At 45.1% G+C, this 16,444-nt stretch overlaps 1 protein-coding gene across 1 annotated transcript in view; it reads right to left on the bottom strand.

Moving 5' to 3' along the window:
* Nucleotides 1-12,181, bottom strand: part of LOC137413781 (procollagen galactosyltransferase 1) — a 204,155-nt gene extending 191,974 nt beyond the window's left edge. The window contains exon 1 of the mRNA XM_078767833.1: nucleotides 11,663-12,181. Within this exon, the coding sequence (XP_078623959.1) occupies nucleotides 11,663-11,922 (260 nt within the window). The 5' untranslated portion in view covers nucleotides 11,923-12,181. The remainder of the gene's footprint in view (nucleotides 1-11,662) is intronic.
* Between the last annotated feature and the right edge of the window lie 4,263 nt (nucleotides 12,182-16,444).

Below are 16,444 nucleotides of genomic sequence, written 5' to 3'. Positions count from 1 at the left end.
TCTTGTGTCTGAAAAGTTTTCAGAGCAAGAATGATTCATTTTTCTTTTTGCTTGTTAACAAATTAATAATTAATTGATAAAATGCCAAAATTGGATCTTCTATTTTGGGCACAGCAATTTTAAATTTACAAAGTTTGGAACAATTGCGTTGCAATTGTTGGCAAACCAAGTAACAAGAGTCACATGATGATCAGGTGGGAATTTCGGACTATTGTTCCGCACGATTGATAGGTCAATGGTCGACTGACATGCAAATGGGTGTGTAGTCAAAATTTGGATAGATTATTGTGAAGGCAGAAAGGGTAATTTCAATTTGACATCATAAGGGTTTTCTAAGAATGGACTTCTGGTTTATTTGTCTATAAGCATTTTGAATTTGATTGACAAATTTTATGAAATTGAAATAAAATTGACACCCATCTGATCTGTAAATAATGGTTCCAACGCAAACAAATATGCATAATGCATGTGTGTGTGTGTTTTTGTGTATCAATCTTACAAGATTGTTGACACCGACAGTGTGCCTGTCTGGAAATGGATAGTGATATGTGGATGGGATTGAATATCCAGAGAATTCGTAAAATAAAATAGAAATATAATTTGATTATGAACATTATCTCTTTTGTCAAGGGAAATGGAATATAAAATTTTTTTGATGTGCTGGGTTATGAGCAGCCATTAATTAATAGTAAAATTGTGAGTAATTTTGGGATTCCATTTTTGATAGAATGTATATGAGAATAACATCTATTTATGGATATGAGCTTCATAAAAGGAAATGAGGAAGTACAAAATCATCCAAATTTGGGAGAGGTCTTACACTGACTTCCCAGAATACTCTGCTCATGGATTTTATATATATAAACTTGAATTTTATCAGCATATAAATTGTGCTGTATGTATGGATGTGTTTTAGGCATAGATGATATGGGAAAAGAGTAAAGAAAATTTTGCTGGTTTGAACTATTGTGGGTTTTTCAGTTCTGGAGTTTAAACAAAGTCACTGGTTAACAGATGAGAAAGGATAGTAAATAAATTATTCTCTGCTGGGCAAATTAAGTACGATATTACTAAGACTTATGAGAGCTATTGTTCCGCCTTACAGCAGTGGAAAATTATTGGAAAAAATTAGATCCAACATAATGAATCTATAAAAGAATGTGATAGGGATAATATCCTCAATTTGTACTAATTATTTGATTGTGGGTAAAGGAATTAAGTCATCGTAGTGGATTGTTAACAGCAGCCTGAAAATGTCCTGAGAGTGTGCATCCATGTAATCAGAAATCCCAGATTTGTTTTTACAAACAACATTTTGGTAGAGGTCTTGTGTGGAACACTTCCTTGGTAGATAAAAACGGTACTGCATGCTGGCAGCCACTTTTACGGCCAGTTAGGCCAAACAAATTGAGAGGAAATTGTAGTTAAATACGTAAGTTACACATGGCTATTTGTAAAAAAGGAAATTTGTTGAGATGGGAAACATTTTTTCGAAGGTTTATTAAGGTGTTATAATATGACATGTGGCAAGGCAAACTATTGGATGGGAAAATTAGATCTGGCTATAGAATAAATTTATTGACCCCTTGAAGTTAATCCTTCGAATCATTGTTTCACTGGCATTTTTTGTTCAAATTGGAAATAGTTTGGTAGAGCTTTGGTTAAAACCTTTGGTTGCGGTATCTTGGAACGAATTGATAAACCATAGGAGATTGATAAGAATAGAAACAAATATGGACCCAAAATAGAAAGTTGGATTCATGCCTCTCATTGCAAGCAAGCACATGGGGCTAAGGTGGACGATCCCACAGAAAATGAGGCTGCACCTAGCAGCCCAGCAGAACATTCAGTGGTAGAAAAATGATAGTCATGATTTACAGTCATTTGAATTACATTTTAACACCCCTTGCATTGATAAACATTACATTTTCAACATGTGATATTCCTACTTGGAATAGTGACATTTATTTGCCTACATGACATACAATTACCTGCTGATATTAATACAGCATGAGTGAAAAAATGTATCACAACTACACTCATGATCAGGGGATTGAGTTCAACCCCGGGAGATAGGGGGATCAGGGTAAGACAAATAATCTGATTATGTTACATATTAAGGGATTTTCTTTATTTACCTTTTAGGAAGCTTGTTAGTTTGGTATATAATGTTAAATGTCATCGACATATAACTATGTCATAGATATGAATATATACAAGGAGTAGCAGACTTGTTTGTTGGTTTAGTAGTTATATTGGCAATTGTTTTAGTGGTGGCTTGCTTGAAAGCCTTAGTGACGGTGTGTTTGAATAAGGTAACCAACAACACGATGATAACGCATGAAGTGACAAATGAGGAAAGAAATGTGGAACCAGAAAAGGAAGACTTTTATGGCGACATAAATACTGAGATTAAAAGACAAAATCAAGTGATGTTGCAAATGAATACAGTAGAATTAAGATAATGGCATAACGACAATGTTATGAGTTGTGTCAATTACAATATCAATGAACTCATATCACCACGAGTGACACACTGTTAGGAGAAGAAAAAAAAAAAAGAGGGAAAAGAAAAAGTGGAGAGGAATTATGGTAATAATACATTATGCTTAATTTGTTGGTTTGGGAAAATTGTTGTTGGGAATTAGGTATTCCCGTGTGTGATTGTAATCATATACAATGCTATTCTTAGTTTAGTAATAAAATACATACCTGATTGAATATTATTTGTGTGACGCATATAAATGAATATAACTTTTTGTGTTAAGGAAAAACAACAAATTGTTGAATGTGAAACTGTCGGAAGATATACATGATTATGCTGATTTCATGGTAAGATGTACCCTATCTGATTCAGTGTGTGCGGAAAGCAGATTCAGATATGACTGAGCATAAGGATAAGACGAGATCACATTTTGGAGGGATTGCTAACGGAATTGGGAAGAAGAAAGAAAGAAAATTTGTGGCTAAAAAATGAAGTTAATCGTGGCATACACCCTCTTTCTCAAAGAATGATGAAGACATTCTCCCGTGTAACTTGGAGATGAATGCTTACCTTCACCAAGGAAATTTATGTGACCATTTGCCTGGATCACACTGCAACATATGAAAGAAAGGCGATCACTTACTCTTGTTCGAAGACTTCGAACATTCACCACATCAGAAGTTGCAGGACAACGACATTTTACCTGCAACCTCTGTGAAATGCGGGGACATATGTTATTACTTCACCAACGTCCGGGGAACCAGCATGGAGCTGCAAAAAAACGGCTGTGCCCTTGTCACAACAGCTGTGCACGATTCTGCTGGATTGCTCCTGGTAAGGACCATGAATGACCTGAACACCATGGTCCCAACATCATTGTGGATGCATCCGGCATCCCTGTTCCACATCTTGCTGGCCAATCAATGTCACACCAATACTTGCTGCCCACTCACAATAAGGGAGGAGGCAAGTCGACTACAACTGGGTGAAGGCCTTGTTCAGGAATTACTATGGTTTACAGCAAAAAGTGGCAAGAATGCTACAAGGAGAGCAGGGTCAGTCTATGACTCCGCAATGTTACCACAACAGCGAAATCCTACACGAAGTAGTGCAGGAGCTATGAAGACATTAGGAGAAAATGTTTCATACCTGGATTCAAACACAAGTGATCAGCCCTTCCTTTCAAACAAAGTCAACATTTGTGTGGAGGCAAACGTTTTTGCCAGATGGTGCAGATGCTTTACAAAACTTGAAAATGAAGTGAAATTGTTGTATCTTGGTGATGGTGAAGTGTTGTTTTGAAAATATATTTGTGATGCAAATGCAATAGATTGAACAATATGGAAGGAGTCAATGACCAACGAAATGTTTTGTGATTCTTGCAGGATGACGGTGTATGCCTAAGGGAATTTGATTACCAAAGTTATGATTATTTACTTATACTTGTAATGATGTTTACTTGTAGTGATTGATTGTTTACTTATATTGATGTTTAGATTAATGGTTAATATAAACAAAAACAAAAAGATGAGGGAATTGTGGAAGTGTAATTCAGTGTAACTTATTAATTGGCACTGGTAACTTATTGGTTGACCTAGTAACAAAGCAGATGCATTTTACATGCAAACTCTGTGGGGGACGGGTTTGTAAATGAGTTAGGAATGTGCACGAACATGATGGTCTCTTGATACACCTGGTCACAGCCCCAGGCTGGAGCACCCCCCTATTGTTTGATAAATGGAACTCACAGCAGGGGGGGGCTAGCTGGCGCCAGGAAGGCGACCGGTGACGTCGGCGGAGAGGAGATTACGAGTTCAGCGGACAGAGGATTAAGTCGAGTTGGTCCATATAAGCGAGAGCTGCGGCTGGAGTCGGGAGGACTTGCTGCGAGGAGCTCTGACGAACGGGACCATGGCGGAGGAACATCAGCCGAACGAAAAGGACCATGGAAAAGAGTTAATCTCAGCCATTGAATAATGCGGTATTATTTGGTAAATGGAATCAAGTGAATAACCAGTTAATAAAGTTGTGACCTTTTGTAAAACCTGTTTCCGACCATTGGCGTCTTGAGTCTCACCCTCCACTTCCGCGACAATACGTACCCGGATGTCTTCAAGGATGAGCTTGGAACCTTGAAAGGACATACGGCTAAACTCAGGGTTGACCGGGATGCCAATCCTATATTTTGCAGGGCTCGCCCAGTCCCTTTCGCCCTGCGTGAGCGGATTGACAAGGAACTGGATCATCTTGAAAATCTGGGGATCATCGAGCAAATCCAGTATGCCGAATGGGCGGCGCCCATCGTTCCGGTCATAAAATCGGACCAGTCCATCCGCATATGTGGAGATTATAAAATGACCGTGAACAGGTGTTCTTCATTGGATAAATATCCAATCCCGAGGATCGAAGACCTCTATGCTCGTCTCACGGGAGGCAAGACTTTTACGAAACTCGATCTCAAATCCGCCTATCTACAGCTCTGCTTGGACGAGAATTCGAAACAGTATCTTACCATCAACACGCATCGTGGGTTGTATAGGTACCACCGACTTAGTTTTGGAGTGAAATCTGCACCTAGAATTTATCAGCGTGTCATGGACAGTTTGTTTGCCGCCGAACGCAACGTCGTTTGTTACCAGGATGATATTCTGGTTACTGGTCGTACGGACGCGGAACATCTACAGAACCTGGAGAGAGTTCTGAAGAAGATTTCGGACTCCGGCCTACGTTTGCGTCGAGACAAGTGCAAGTTTATGGTGCCATCAGTCACGTACCTGGGTCATACGATTGATGCCGAGGGTCTACACCCGACAGATGAGAAAGTCCGAGCTATCAAGGATGCTCCTTCTCCACGAGATGTGACCGAATTGAAGTCATACCTCGGTTTGCTTCAGTTCTATGGTCGTTACATCCCGAATGTGACCGACGTTTTGGGCCCCCTTTATCGGCTTTTGAGGAAAGGAGTCTCCTGGAGCTGGGGGTCTACTGAACAATCAGCATTCCAGACCTCTAAGGATCTGCTCAAATCGTCCAATGTTCTCGTTCATTTTGATCCAGAGAAGGATCTTGTGCTGACATGCGATGCCTGTCGGTATGGAGTGGGGAGTGTATTATTGCACGTGATGCCTGATGGTACGGAAAGACCGGTTGCATTTGCATCCAGAACGTTGTCCCCGGCAGAGAAAAACTATTCCCAACTTGACAAGGAAGGATTGGGAATCGTTTTCGGCGTCGGCAAATTTCGCCAGTACCTTCTTGGACATCATTTCACGATTCGCACTGATCACAAGCCGCTGATCAGTCTGTTTGGTCCAACTAAGGCGACATCTGACACACTACCGCCCAGGATCATCCGCTGGTCCCTGTTTCTCGCTGCTTATGACTACACCATATGTTATAAGCCCGGTTCGTCTATCACAAATGCAGATGCCATGAGTCGGTTACCCCTTCCAGAATCCGTTGATGATTCGCCTACACCAGGATCCATTATCGCACTGATGGATCATCTGGAAGATTGTGCTGTCGATTCCGGCCAGATCCGCACTCATACTCGACGAGACCCCGTTCTGTCCAGAACTGTCCAGGCTGTACAGCTTGGATGGCATTTGCTACCTGAGGGTGACCCAGATTTTGCGGCTTTTAAAGCACGTAAAAACGAACTCAGCGTGGAAAATGGTTGCCTACTCTGGGGATGTCGTGTCGTGATCCCGAAAAATCTGCGTTCCAGGGTCATGGATGAAATCCATGACTGTCACCCCGGGATTGTGAAGATGAAGTCACTCGCCAGAAACTATGTGTGGTGGCCGAATCTTGATGCTGATATCGAACATCATGTTCGACATTGTTACCCCTGCCAGAGCACCCGGAATACACCTGCGAAAGCGCCACTGCATCCCTGGGAATGGCCCAGCAAACCGTGGCATCGCCTACATCTCGATTATGCCGGGCCTATTAACGGCAGCATGATTCTAATAATTACGGACGCGCACACAAAATGGATTGATGCCTATGTGACGCATGGTACTACGTCAGCCATTGTCATCGAAAGACTCAGACGCTGTTTCGCCACTCATGGTCTGCCCAGGATGATCGTGAGTGATAATGATAACGGTTCGTGTTTTTCCAGTTCCGAGTTTGCCAAGTTCACACGTCGGAACGGCATCAAACATAAGTTTGTCAGCCCACATCACCAGGCTTCAAATGGCTTGGCCGAACGATCCATGGGAATCATCAAATCCGGATTGCAGAAACTTCAGGAGGGAACCCTGGAAACAAAGCTGTCTCGTCTCCTGTTCAAATACCGCATCACGCCACAATCAACAACCGGTGCAGCTCCGTCTGAGTTATTGATGAAATGACACTTGAGATCGACACTTGACAATCTCAAACCAGACATATCATCAAATGTTTATCAGAGCCAGCTTAATCAAAAGTTGGTGCACGATAAGACGTCCAACAGTCGATGTATCAACATTGGAGATCCAGTGTTTGCCCGAAATTTTGGTGCAGGTGCGACGTGGCTACCGGGAGACATCATCGAGAAGCCAGGTCCACTGTCCAGTGTGATTCGCCTGCAGGACGGCCGCGAAATTCGTCGACATCAGGACCACATAACCTACCGTCACTGTGAGTCGATGGAGCCTGTAGCATCGTCACAGTCAGGACAACAGTTCGATCCGCCACTGCCGGAGATCGTCGTGGCCGCTCCAGCCGGCTCGGATGCCCCGAAAACCTCTGCAAACGCTACACCCTTCGTGGAGACCAAAGGAATCACCTCGGACTCTGTATCCACTGGTACACCGCGACCCAAAGGAATCACCTCGGACTCTGTATCCACTGGTACACCGCGACGCTCAATGCGTGAGAGAAAAGCACCCGACCGGTTGAATCTTTGAAGATGTTTTTTTTTCTCACGTTGACACATGTTCTATTTTCACGTATTTTCATTATTCTCATAACCGTTTGCACACATATTTTCACATGTTTTGGAAATGTTGCTTTTGAAATGTCAATTCTGGAAATCTAGCACGTATTGCTCTTGGTAATTTTGGACTTAAAGGGGAGGATGTCATGTATGCAGTGCAAATGTTCACCGTTGTATCCCTACACCGGGACCGGGTTGTATCCCTACGCCAGAGCTCGGATGGCGCTGCTGTGAATCGGGCCTTGATCGGCAGAGTGAATAAACGCGTACGACAATTGATCGCAGTTTGTCGAGATACTTTACAGGAAGTTAGGTTTGTGGAACCCCATCCTGTGTGTCAAGGCATAGTCATCTGCTACGGTTGCTGCCTCATACAACTCTGGTACTTTCTTTTCATCCAGATGTACTTTAATGTCCGCGTGGACACACTGTTTGAATTTCTCTACCAAGATCAATTGTCGCAACAGGTTGAAGTCTTTCCCAATCCCCTTCGAGTCACACCACCGATCAAACATGGTTTCCTTCATTCTGGCAAACTCCACATGGGTCTCACTCTCCCTCTTCCTGGCATTCCTGAATTTTTGCCGGTAAGCTTCAGGGACCAATTCATAGGCTTTGAGAATGGTTTTCTTCACTATCTCATAATCTGCACATTGGTCAATCGGTAAAGCCGAATAGATATCTTGAGCTTTACCCACCAAAACACTTTGCACTAACATAGACCGGGACCCCACAGGCCATTTTAGGATTTGAGCCACTTTCTCAAAGTGTAAAAAAAACTTGGCTACCTCCTTTTCATTGAAGGGTGGAACCAGCCTCACATGCCTACCAACATCCCAGGTGTTCTGACTAGTTGTCGAACTAGCCAGCATGGATACTACTTCTGTCCGTTCTCCCATTAATTCCAGCTCCTTGAGTTTAAGTTCCTTCTGATACTCCATGTCACGTTCCTTTAACTCCCTTTCGGCTCTCCTTTCCTCTGCTCTTTCCCCTGTTCTTCTTTCTTCTTCAGCTCTCCTTTCCTCTGCTCTTCTCTCTTCTTCAGCTCTCCTTTCCTCTGTTCTTCTCTCCTCGAGTTCTCGTTCCTGTTCTACTCTTCTTTCCTCGAGTTCCCTTTCAGCTCTCCTTTCCTCTGCTCTTCTCTCCTCGAGTTCTCGTTCCTGTTCTGCTCTTCTTTCCTCGGCTTTCCATTCCAACTCTTTTAACCTTTCCTGGCTCTGCAGTTGCATCTCCATTTTCCGGAACTCCACATTTTCTTTTTCTTCGGGTAACCAATCCATGGCTACCTCTTTCCATGTTCCTTGTCCCACCAGAGATTCTACCACCAATGTCTGCATCTCTGCTTTCTTCATATGAGCTCGGACCTCCAAGTTGAAATTTTGGCCAATATCAAGAGTTCCGATCTTTTTAACGCTTGGAACTGTGCCTCACTAGGGGACGCCGCAAACTTCTCTGCGTCAAACACCATGGTGACTATTAGTTAGCACCTGTTAACCTTCACACAAAAATTTTCCTTTTCTTGAAAAATTTGGGAATGTTCGAAAAATTCCAAATTTGGGAATTTGGGGAATGTTAGGGAATTCGATCCCGGACGAGTGTTCAATTTCTGTTAGCAAAGACGAGCCCCCAATTTCAATTTGGGCCAATCCCGGACGGGTGTTAGGGAATTCTATCCCGGACGAGATTTAGGGAATTTCATCAGCAAAGACGAGCCCCCAATTTCTCTTACGTGCTCCTCCCCAAACCCCCTGGTCACGGTGTACCTCCGAGCACCGAGAGGAGTCACGGCAGAAAGATGTGTTATTCTGTGTCAAAGATCAATGGTGAAACCACACCAATTGTTACCAAGAAACAAATATTGTATTAAGGTCTTTCACGAGCCTCGATCTTGTATACAAAAAAGAAAAGAAAAAAGAAAAAAGAAAAAAAAGGTCACACAAGAATAATAACACAAAAACAATAGTAATCAATTGTACAACAAATAGTATATCATTCCTATGATGGTACCATCTGTACAATATAACTCACTGTACTCCAAGTGAGCGAAAAGAAGAAGATTCCCAATGTCTTTATTCCTGGCTTCAAGCCAAAGTTGATTCCGGCTTCAAGCCAAGGTCGATCCGCTCCAGCGATCGTCAGAACGATGTCCAATCGAGATCAGAATCCCGTTCGGATGACAATCACAGTCACGCGGCCTCAGCTGCGCAAAGGCGCCCTCAAGGTGACTGGGAAATCCAAAGGCGCCCTCCAGGCGACTGGGAAATCACACCCTCGGTTATGGACGTTCCACGGCTCCCAATCGGCGAACCTCAGATTTTCCACTCAAAAGCCACGTTACACACACACCAGATCCACGTCTGAATGCGGTGTCAATGATTAAAGCGAGGCGAAAAACCTTGAGCGAAACGCAAAGCGCGTGAGTCAAAATGGCTGACGGCCCATTCTCGAGGCGTAACGGCACGCTAATGATTCTCTCCAGAATCGACCGCAAAACCTGTCACGCAGGTTTCTCTGTCACAGCGATGACAACTCTGTCGCAGGAATCCCTTTCCCGGGAAATCCAAAAGTTCATTCGTGACCTCCGTTCGCTAGGCGTTGGCTCAAAACCTCCAAGTAGCTAGGCTCCTTTTTGTCCGACTCACTCGCTCCGCCTTCTTTTTCTCCTCTTCCTCTCCTTCGTCGTCCGGTTCCGGTTTCATTTTGAAACATTAACTTTTTTACCTTCTGAAAATAGTAATCTCTATTTCCCCCAAACAACAACAATAATAGTACATGGAATCAAAAATGTTTACAGTGGATGAAAACCACAACAACGGAAGTGACGAATCTGTAACACCTGATCTAACATGTTATAATGTCATGCACGGTCTGATCCTTTCAATGACCTGATCTAACATGTTATGATGTCATGCACGGTCTGATCCTTTCAATGACCTGATCTAACATGTTATAATGTCATGCATGTTCTGATCCTTTCAATGACCTGATCTTACATATTGTAATAGGAATAATAAATTGGCAATAATAAAAAGTATAATAACATGACTCCCCATGCCACTCCCATAGTGGGTGGGTGTACTCGGACATATTAGTCAGGTTCACTATGTTAACAAATATAATTTCTTTCAAAATTTTGGGATTAGCAAACCTGTACATTTTTGGAATCTTCAGAGCATGGAGAATCCGAAAATCAATGTTGGCATTTGCACAGACACCTGCATGGCCGCCATTTTGGATTTTCAAAATGGCCGCCATAAAATACATATTTTGCGCGATCTCGGCTTCCAGTCAACCTAGAGACTTAATTAAATATGCTAATCCTATGTTTTCTGGGTCAAGGAATCCAATAAAGGCCTCAAAATAGTGCTCAGGATTATAGAAAAGCAACAAACAAAGGTCATTGAAAACCATTGTCTTTATATTTGTGATATAACTGTATTACATAATACATGATATTGCAAGTCCTTTGAAGTTATAGGTTGTTATAGGAAGTTATAGGTAGTATCAGATTGAACTATAAGTCCTATACACAGGATCTACCTGGTCTATACCGTTCAGGAATTTGCTTTTACAGATCTTCATCACTGTCCTGAGGGTCATTTTCGCAAAGGTGTCTCCGCAAATGTAAACATTAATTTTGGATTCCTCATGCTCTGAATATTCCAAAAATGTATAGTTTTGCTAATCGACCAAAATTTTGAACGAAAAAACATAGTGAATCTGACTATATACTGTACATGTATATACACTTTCAGTTAAAGCTTGGAATGTGATGTGGATGCGGTTGGTGGTATTGTTAAATCAGTGTAAGGTACCAGCTGAATATTGAGTGTATTCTCTGACAGCAATTCATGGTGCATGCACATTATTTAGTCGTCGTGTATGGCATGTGTACAGTGGTCGTGCACAGGATCTGCTCAGTGGTTGTGTATGGCATGTGCTCAGTGGTGATGTGTGGCATGTATTCATTGGTGGTGTGTGACGTGTTTGGTGTGGTGGTGTGTGACATGTGTTTGGTGTGGTGGTGTGTGACATGTGTTTGGTGTGGTGGTGTGTGACATGTGTTTGGGGTGGTGGTGTGTGACATGTGTTTGGTGTGGTGGTGTGTGACATGTGTTTGGTGTGGTGGTGTGTGACATGTGTTTGGGGTGGTGGTGTGTGACATGTGTTTGGTGTGGTGGTGTGTGACATGTGTTTGGGGTGGTGGCGTTCGTTTCTGGGGCGGTGCATATGATATATAGTAATATACAGACCACACTGCGAGGCGCTGCTTTGGGTAATGTAGTCGCTCCAAGGCGCCAAGGCAATAGGGGAGCGAGGCGGCTGCGTTTCTCGCTAGTATCACCAGCAGGACTTTGGGAAGCTGTAGGGGAGACTCGGGAACCGCCGGCACCTCTTCGAACCAGGTTTGCTGCACCTCAGGTCCGAAAGCTTGTTCAGGCCCAGCCGGCGCGAACGCTCGTCTGCATAAGGAGAAGAGGAAGAGCAGGCGGATTGAACGAAGAGGCGCCATGTGGCCGCACCGAACGGTCCGCCCAGGTCTGTCAGTCTGTGGCGACGCTAACACGCTCGCAGATCGACTCTCCGATGGAATAACATTTGGAGAGAAAAGACGGATGTAGGAAACGTTTGGAGAATGACGCAGGTTACATTACTACTGAAGTTTGTGTGAAACAATGGTCCAACATGTCCTTCCTCAAGAGATATTACTTTCTCGAGGACTTAACTTCCAGGAGACAGAGGCACAGGCAGGCTCTATAAAGGAAGAAGGTGGAGACAGAGGGAGGAGGCGAGACAGAGGGAGGAGGAGAGAGACAGAGGGAGGAGGAGGAGAGACAGCGAAAGGAGTAGGAGAGACAGATCGGGAGGAGGAGAGAGACAGAGGGAGGAGGAGAGAGACAGAGGGAGGAGGAGAGAGACAGAGGGAGGAGGAGGCGAGACAGAGGGAGGAGGAGGCGAGACAGAGGGAGGAGGAGGAGAGACAGAGGGTGCAGGAGGAGAGAGACAGAGGGAGGAGGAGAAAGACAGAGGGAGGAGGAGAGAGACAGAGGGAGGAGGAGAGAGACAGAGGGAGGAGGAGAGAGACAGAGGGAGGAGGAGAGAGAGACAGAGGGAGGAGGAGGAGAGACAGCGGGATTTCTGAGACAGAGACAGAGAGGGACAGAAGGAGGAGAGACAGTGGGATTTCAGATCCCAGCTGCAGGAACAGACCCAACTAGAGTTGCAACACCTGTTGGACGTGATCCACACTGGATGGTCCAGCTGTCCGAGTGAAGTTCCCTTTCCATTGAGACCATACTGCGACTCTTAAGAGTGAGTTAGGTGTCTCGGATGGAATTATCTATTTCGGTATGCAGATAGTAGTGTTACCTCGTATTCGCCAGAACATTGTCTCCACCATACACAGCTCTCACCTTAGTATTGTAAAGTGCAAAAAGCGGGCTTGGCAAGTGATGTATTTGCCAGCAATGCACTTTTGATTGAAGATGTGGTTAAAAAAACAACCTGCACCACATGTGCGGATTAGAATAATCTTCCTCTGGAACCACTGAACTCTTTTCGCTTTTCTTTGCTTTTCTCTCCTCTCTCTTCTCACCTCAACTCTCCTTACCTCACCTCACCTCTTCCCTCCCCTCCCCTATCCTCTTCCCTCCCCTCCCCTATCCTCTTCCCTCCCCTATCCTCTTCTCTCCCTTATCCTCTTCCCTCCCCTATCCTATCCCCTATCCTCTTCCCTCCCCTATCCTCTTCCCTCCCCTATCCTATCCCAAATCCTCTTCCCTCCCCTATCCTCTTCTCTCCCTTATCCTCTTCCCTCCCCTATCCTATCCCCTCCCCTATCCTCTTCCCTCCCCTATCCTATCCCAAATCCTCTTCCCTCCCCTATCCTCTTCTCTCCCTTATCCTCTTCCCTCCCCTATCCTATCCCCTATCCTCTTCCCTCCCCTATCCTTTTTCCCTCCCCTATCCTCTTCCCTCCCCTATCCTATCCCAAATCCTCTTCCCTCCCCTATCCTCTTCCCTCCCCGAACCTCTTCCCTCCCCTATCCTATCCCCTCCCTTATCCTCTTCCCTCCCCTATCCTATCCCCTATCCTCTTCCCTACCCTATCCTCTTCCCTCCCTTATCCTCTTCCCTCCCCTATCCTATCCCCTATCCTCTTCCCTCCCCTATCCTCTTCCCTCCCCTATCCTATCCCAAATCCTCTTCCCTCCCCTATCCTCTTCCCTCCCCTATCCTATCCCCTCCCTTATCCTCTTCCCTCCCCTATCCTATCCCCTATCCTCTTCCCTCCCCTATCCTCTTCCCTCCCCTATCCTCTTCCCTCCCCTATCCTCTTCCCCTATCCTCTTCCCTCCCTTATCCTCTTCCCTCCCTTATCCTCTTCCCTCCCCTATCCTCTTCCCTCCCCTATCCTCTTCCCTCCCTTATCCTCTTCCCTCCCCTATCCTCTTCCCTCCCCTATCCTATCCCCTCCCTTATCCTCTTCCCTCCCCTATCCTATCCCAAATCCTCTTCCCTCCCCTATCCTCTTCCCTCCCCGATCCTCTTCTCTCCCTTATCCTCTTCCCTCCCCTATCCTCTTCCCTCCCCTATCCTCTTCCCTCCCCTATCCTATCCCCTATTCCTCTCCTCCTCATCTCCCCTCCCTTATCCTATCCTCTTCCCTCCCCTAACCGTCTCCCATCCCCTCTATCCTCTCCCCTATTCCTCTCCCCTCTATCCTCGCCCCTATTCCTCTGCCCTCTATCCTCTCCCCTATTATCTTCCCTCCCCTCCCCTCTATCCTCTCCCCTCTATCATCCCCTCCCCTCTGTCCTCCCCCCCCTCTATCCTCCCCTCTCCTCACCTCTATCCTCCCCTCTCCTCACCTCTATCCTCTCCCCTCTATCATCCCCTCCCCTGTATCCTCCCACCCCCTCCCCTTCCCTCTATCCTCTTCCTCTCGTCTCTCCTCCCCTCGCCTCTATCCTCACCTCTATCCTCTTTCGTCCTCCTCTTCCTCTGCTCTCCCCTTCCCTCTATCCTCTTCCCTCTCCTCTATCCTCTTTCCTCCTCTTCCTCTGCTCTCCCCTCCCCTCTAACCTCTTCCACTCCCCTCCCCTACCCTTTTCTCTCCCTTTTCTCTCTCTCTCTCTCTCTCTCTCTCTCTCTCTCTCTCTCTCTCTCTCTCTCTCTCTCTCTCTCTGTCGCTCCCGGCTACTGGTTGTGCGAGGTTTGTCTCCTGGTCTGTCCATTTGGATCGCATTGGGATCACCAATAAAAAAAAAGAAAAAAAAAGAAAGAAAAAAAAGTCTCTCTCTCTCTCTCTCTCTCTCTCTCTCTCTCTCTCTCTCTCTCTCCCTCTCTCTCTCTCCCCCTCTCTCTCTCCCCTTCTCTCTCTCCCCCCCCCCTCTCTTTCCCTTTCTCAATTTTTCACTTTATTTAATCAAACGCTTAATTTGCTCTTGATGTGTTCATAGCTCTTGTGTGAGCATTTCCTTTAAAATTGTTTGTGGTTTCTGTTTGTGTCCTCACCTTTGGTTGGTAAAATTTTTATACTTGCTGATTTCTTTTGAATATCCTTTGTTCTTTTTTGGTGTGTTTATGCTCCTTATACAATGTTTCTTTGAACTCGTTGCTTGGTTTAACACTGCTTTGTGGAATGGTTTTATACTTTTATAATAAAAAGATACAAAAGTCTCTCTCTCTCTCTCTCTCACGTCCCCTGCTGGCCGTTCGTGTGTTGGGCGTGGCGTCATGGCGGCTGTGAGCAACTGCTCTGTGGTGTAGTGAGTTCTTTGCGAGTTTTCCTTCTCTCCTGCCCTCCCCTGCCCCCCCCCCCCACCCTCTCCTTCCTATCCTGTGTACTTTGGCATTTTGTTTTCATCCGTTCTACACCTTTGTCTTCGAGAGAGAGAGGATTGAGAGCGGGCCCGTTTTGGGTGCGGCCTACTGGCTTCGACGGCGCTTTGTAAGCCATTTTTGTGCTTATAATGCACGTTTATTACTTACTTTAGTTTGATTATTTAGGTTTGATACCTTATTGTCCGGTTCGGACAAGTGGGGGTGTTGAATTCGCTGGTATGGCGAATGCACGCTCTCGGTTAGAGGCGTTCGATAGCCTAACGAGGAAGCATGCATTTGTGTGTGTTCCACCAGAAGGAGTCCTCACTGAGGATGTGGTACTCGCAGTGGGGAAAATAATCGGGTGCGAGCATGTCCGAGCTGCCTCACGAATGAATCAAAAAGTTGTTATCTTCCTGTCCGAAGAAAACTTTGTTCATGACGTCGTGAGTGCAGGTTTAGCCACAGAAGGTGGTGTGTTTATGTTAGCGTCCCCCATGGATACTCCAGCGATGAAAATCGTTGTATCAAACATACCACCATTTATATCAAACGACAAACTCATGTCAGTCCTTTCTCGTTATGGAACAGCTGTGTCAAGAATGTCCATGATCCCTCTGAAGAGCCGAGACGAGAGGATAAAACACGTAATGAGTTTCCGTCGCCAAGTTTACATGGTACTTCCCGATCGTGGTGATGATACAGGGTTAAATATTTCATTTAAAGTAAAATCCGACGATCGGGAGTATCAAATGTATGCCTCGTCAGCCTCACTAACGTGTTTTCACTGTGGAGCCTTTGGTCACGTTAAACGTTTTTGTCCCAAGGTTTCGTGTTCAAAGTGTGGGGAAAATGGCCACGCATACACCGATTGTAAAAATGATAATACTCGTGTTCCTATTAAACCGACTGGAGTTAATCCTGTGAGTGTGCCGGTTCCTGCTGTTCCCTCCTGCAGTGAGACGAACAATAGCAGCATATCCCGAGTCCAAAAAACGATCGCACTTCACTTCCTGTCACGGAAACCGAAGCGACCCCAACTCGCACAACCCTTGCTGCAATTCCCCCATGTAGTGAAGGAATGGAGGAGGACCCTATTATTGGTTCTAAAAAACGAAGGGCGTCGGTTGATAATTTTTCTACCAGTAATCCTAAAAAGGTGGTATTGGAGAAGGCCAGTGTAGCTGAACACACACCTCAATGTGTTC

Source organism: Myxine glutinosa, chromosome 13 (genome assembly GCF_964187855.1).
Source record: "Myxine glutinosa chromosome 13, kmMyxGlut1.1, whole genome shotgun sequence".
NCBI lineage: Eukaryota > Metazoa > Chordata > Myxini > Myxiniformes > Myxinidae > Myxine > Myxine glutinosa.
Note: the sequence above shows the minus strand (reverse complement) of the source record. Positions and strands in the feature narration are given on the sequence as shown.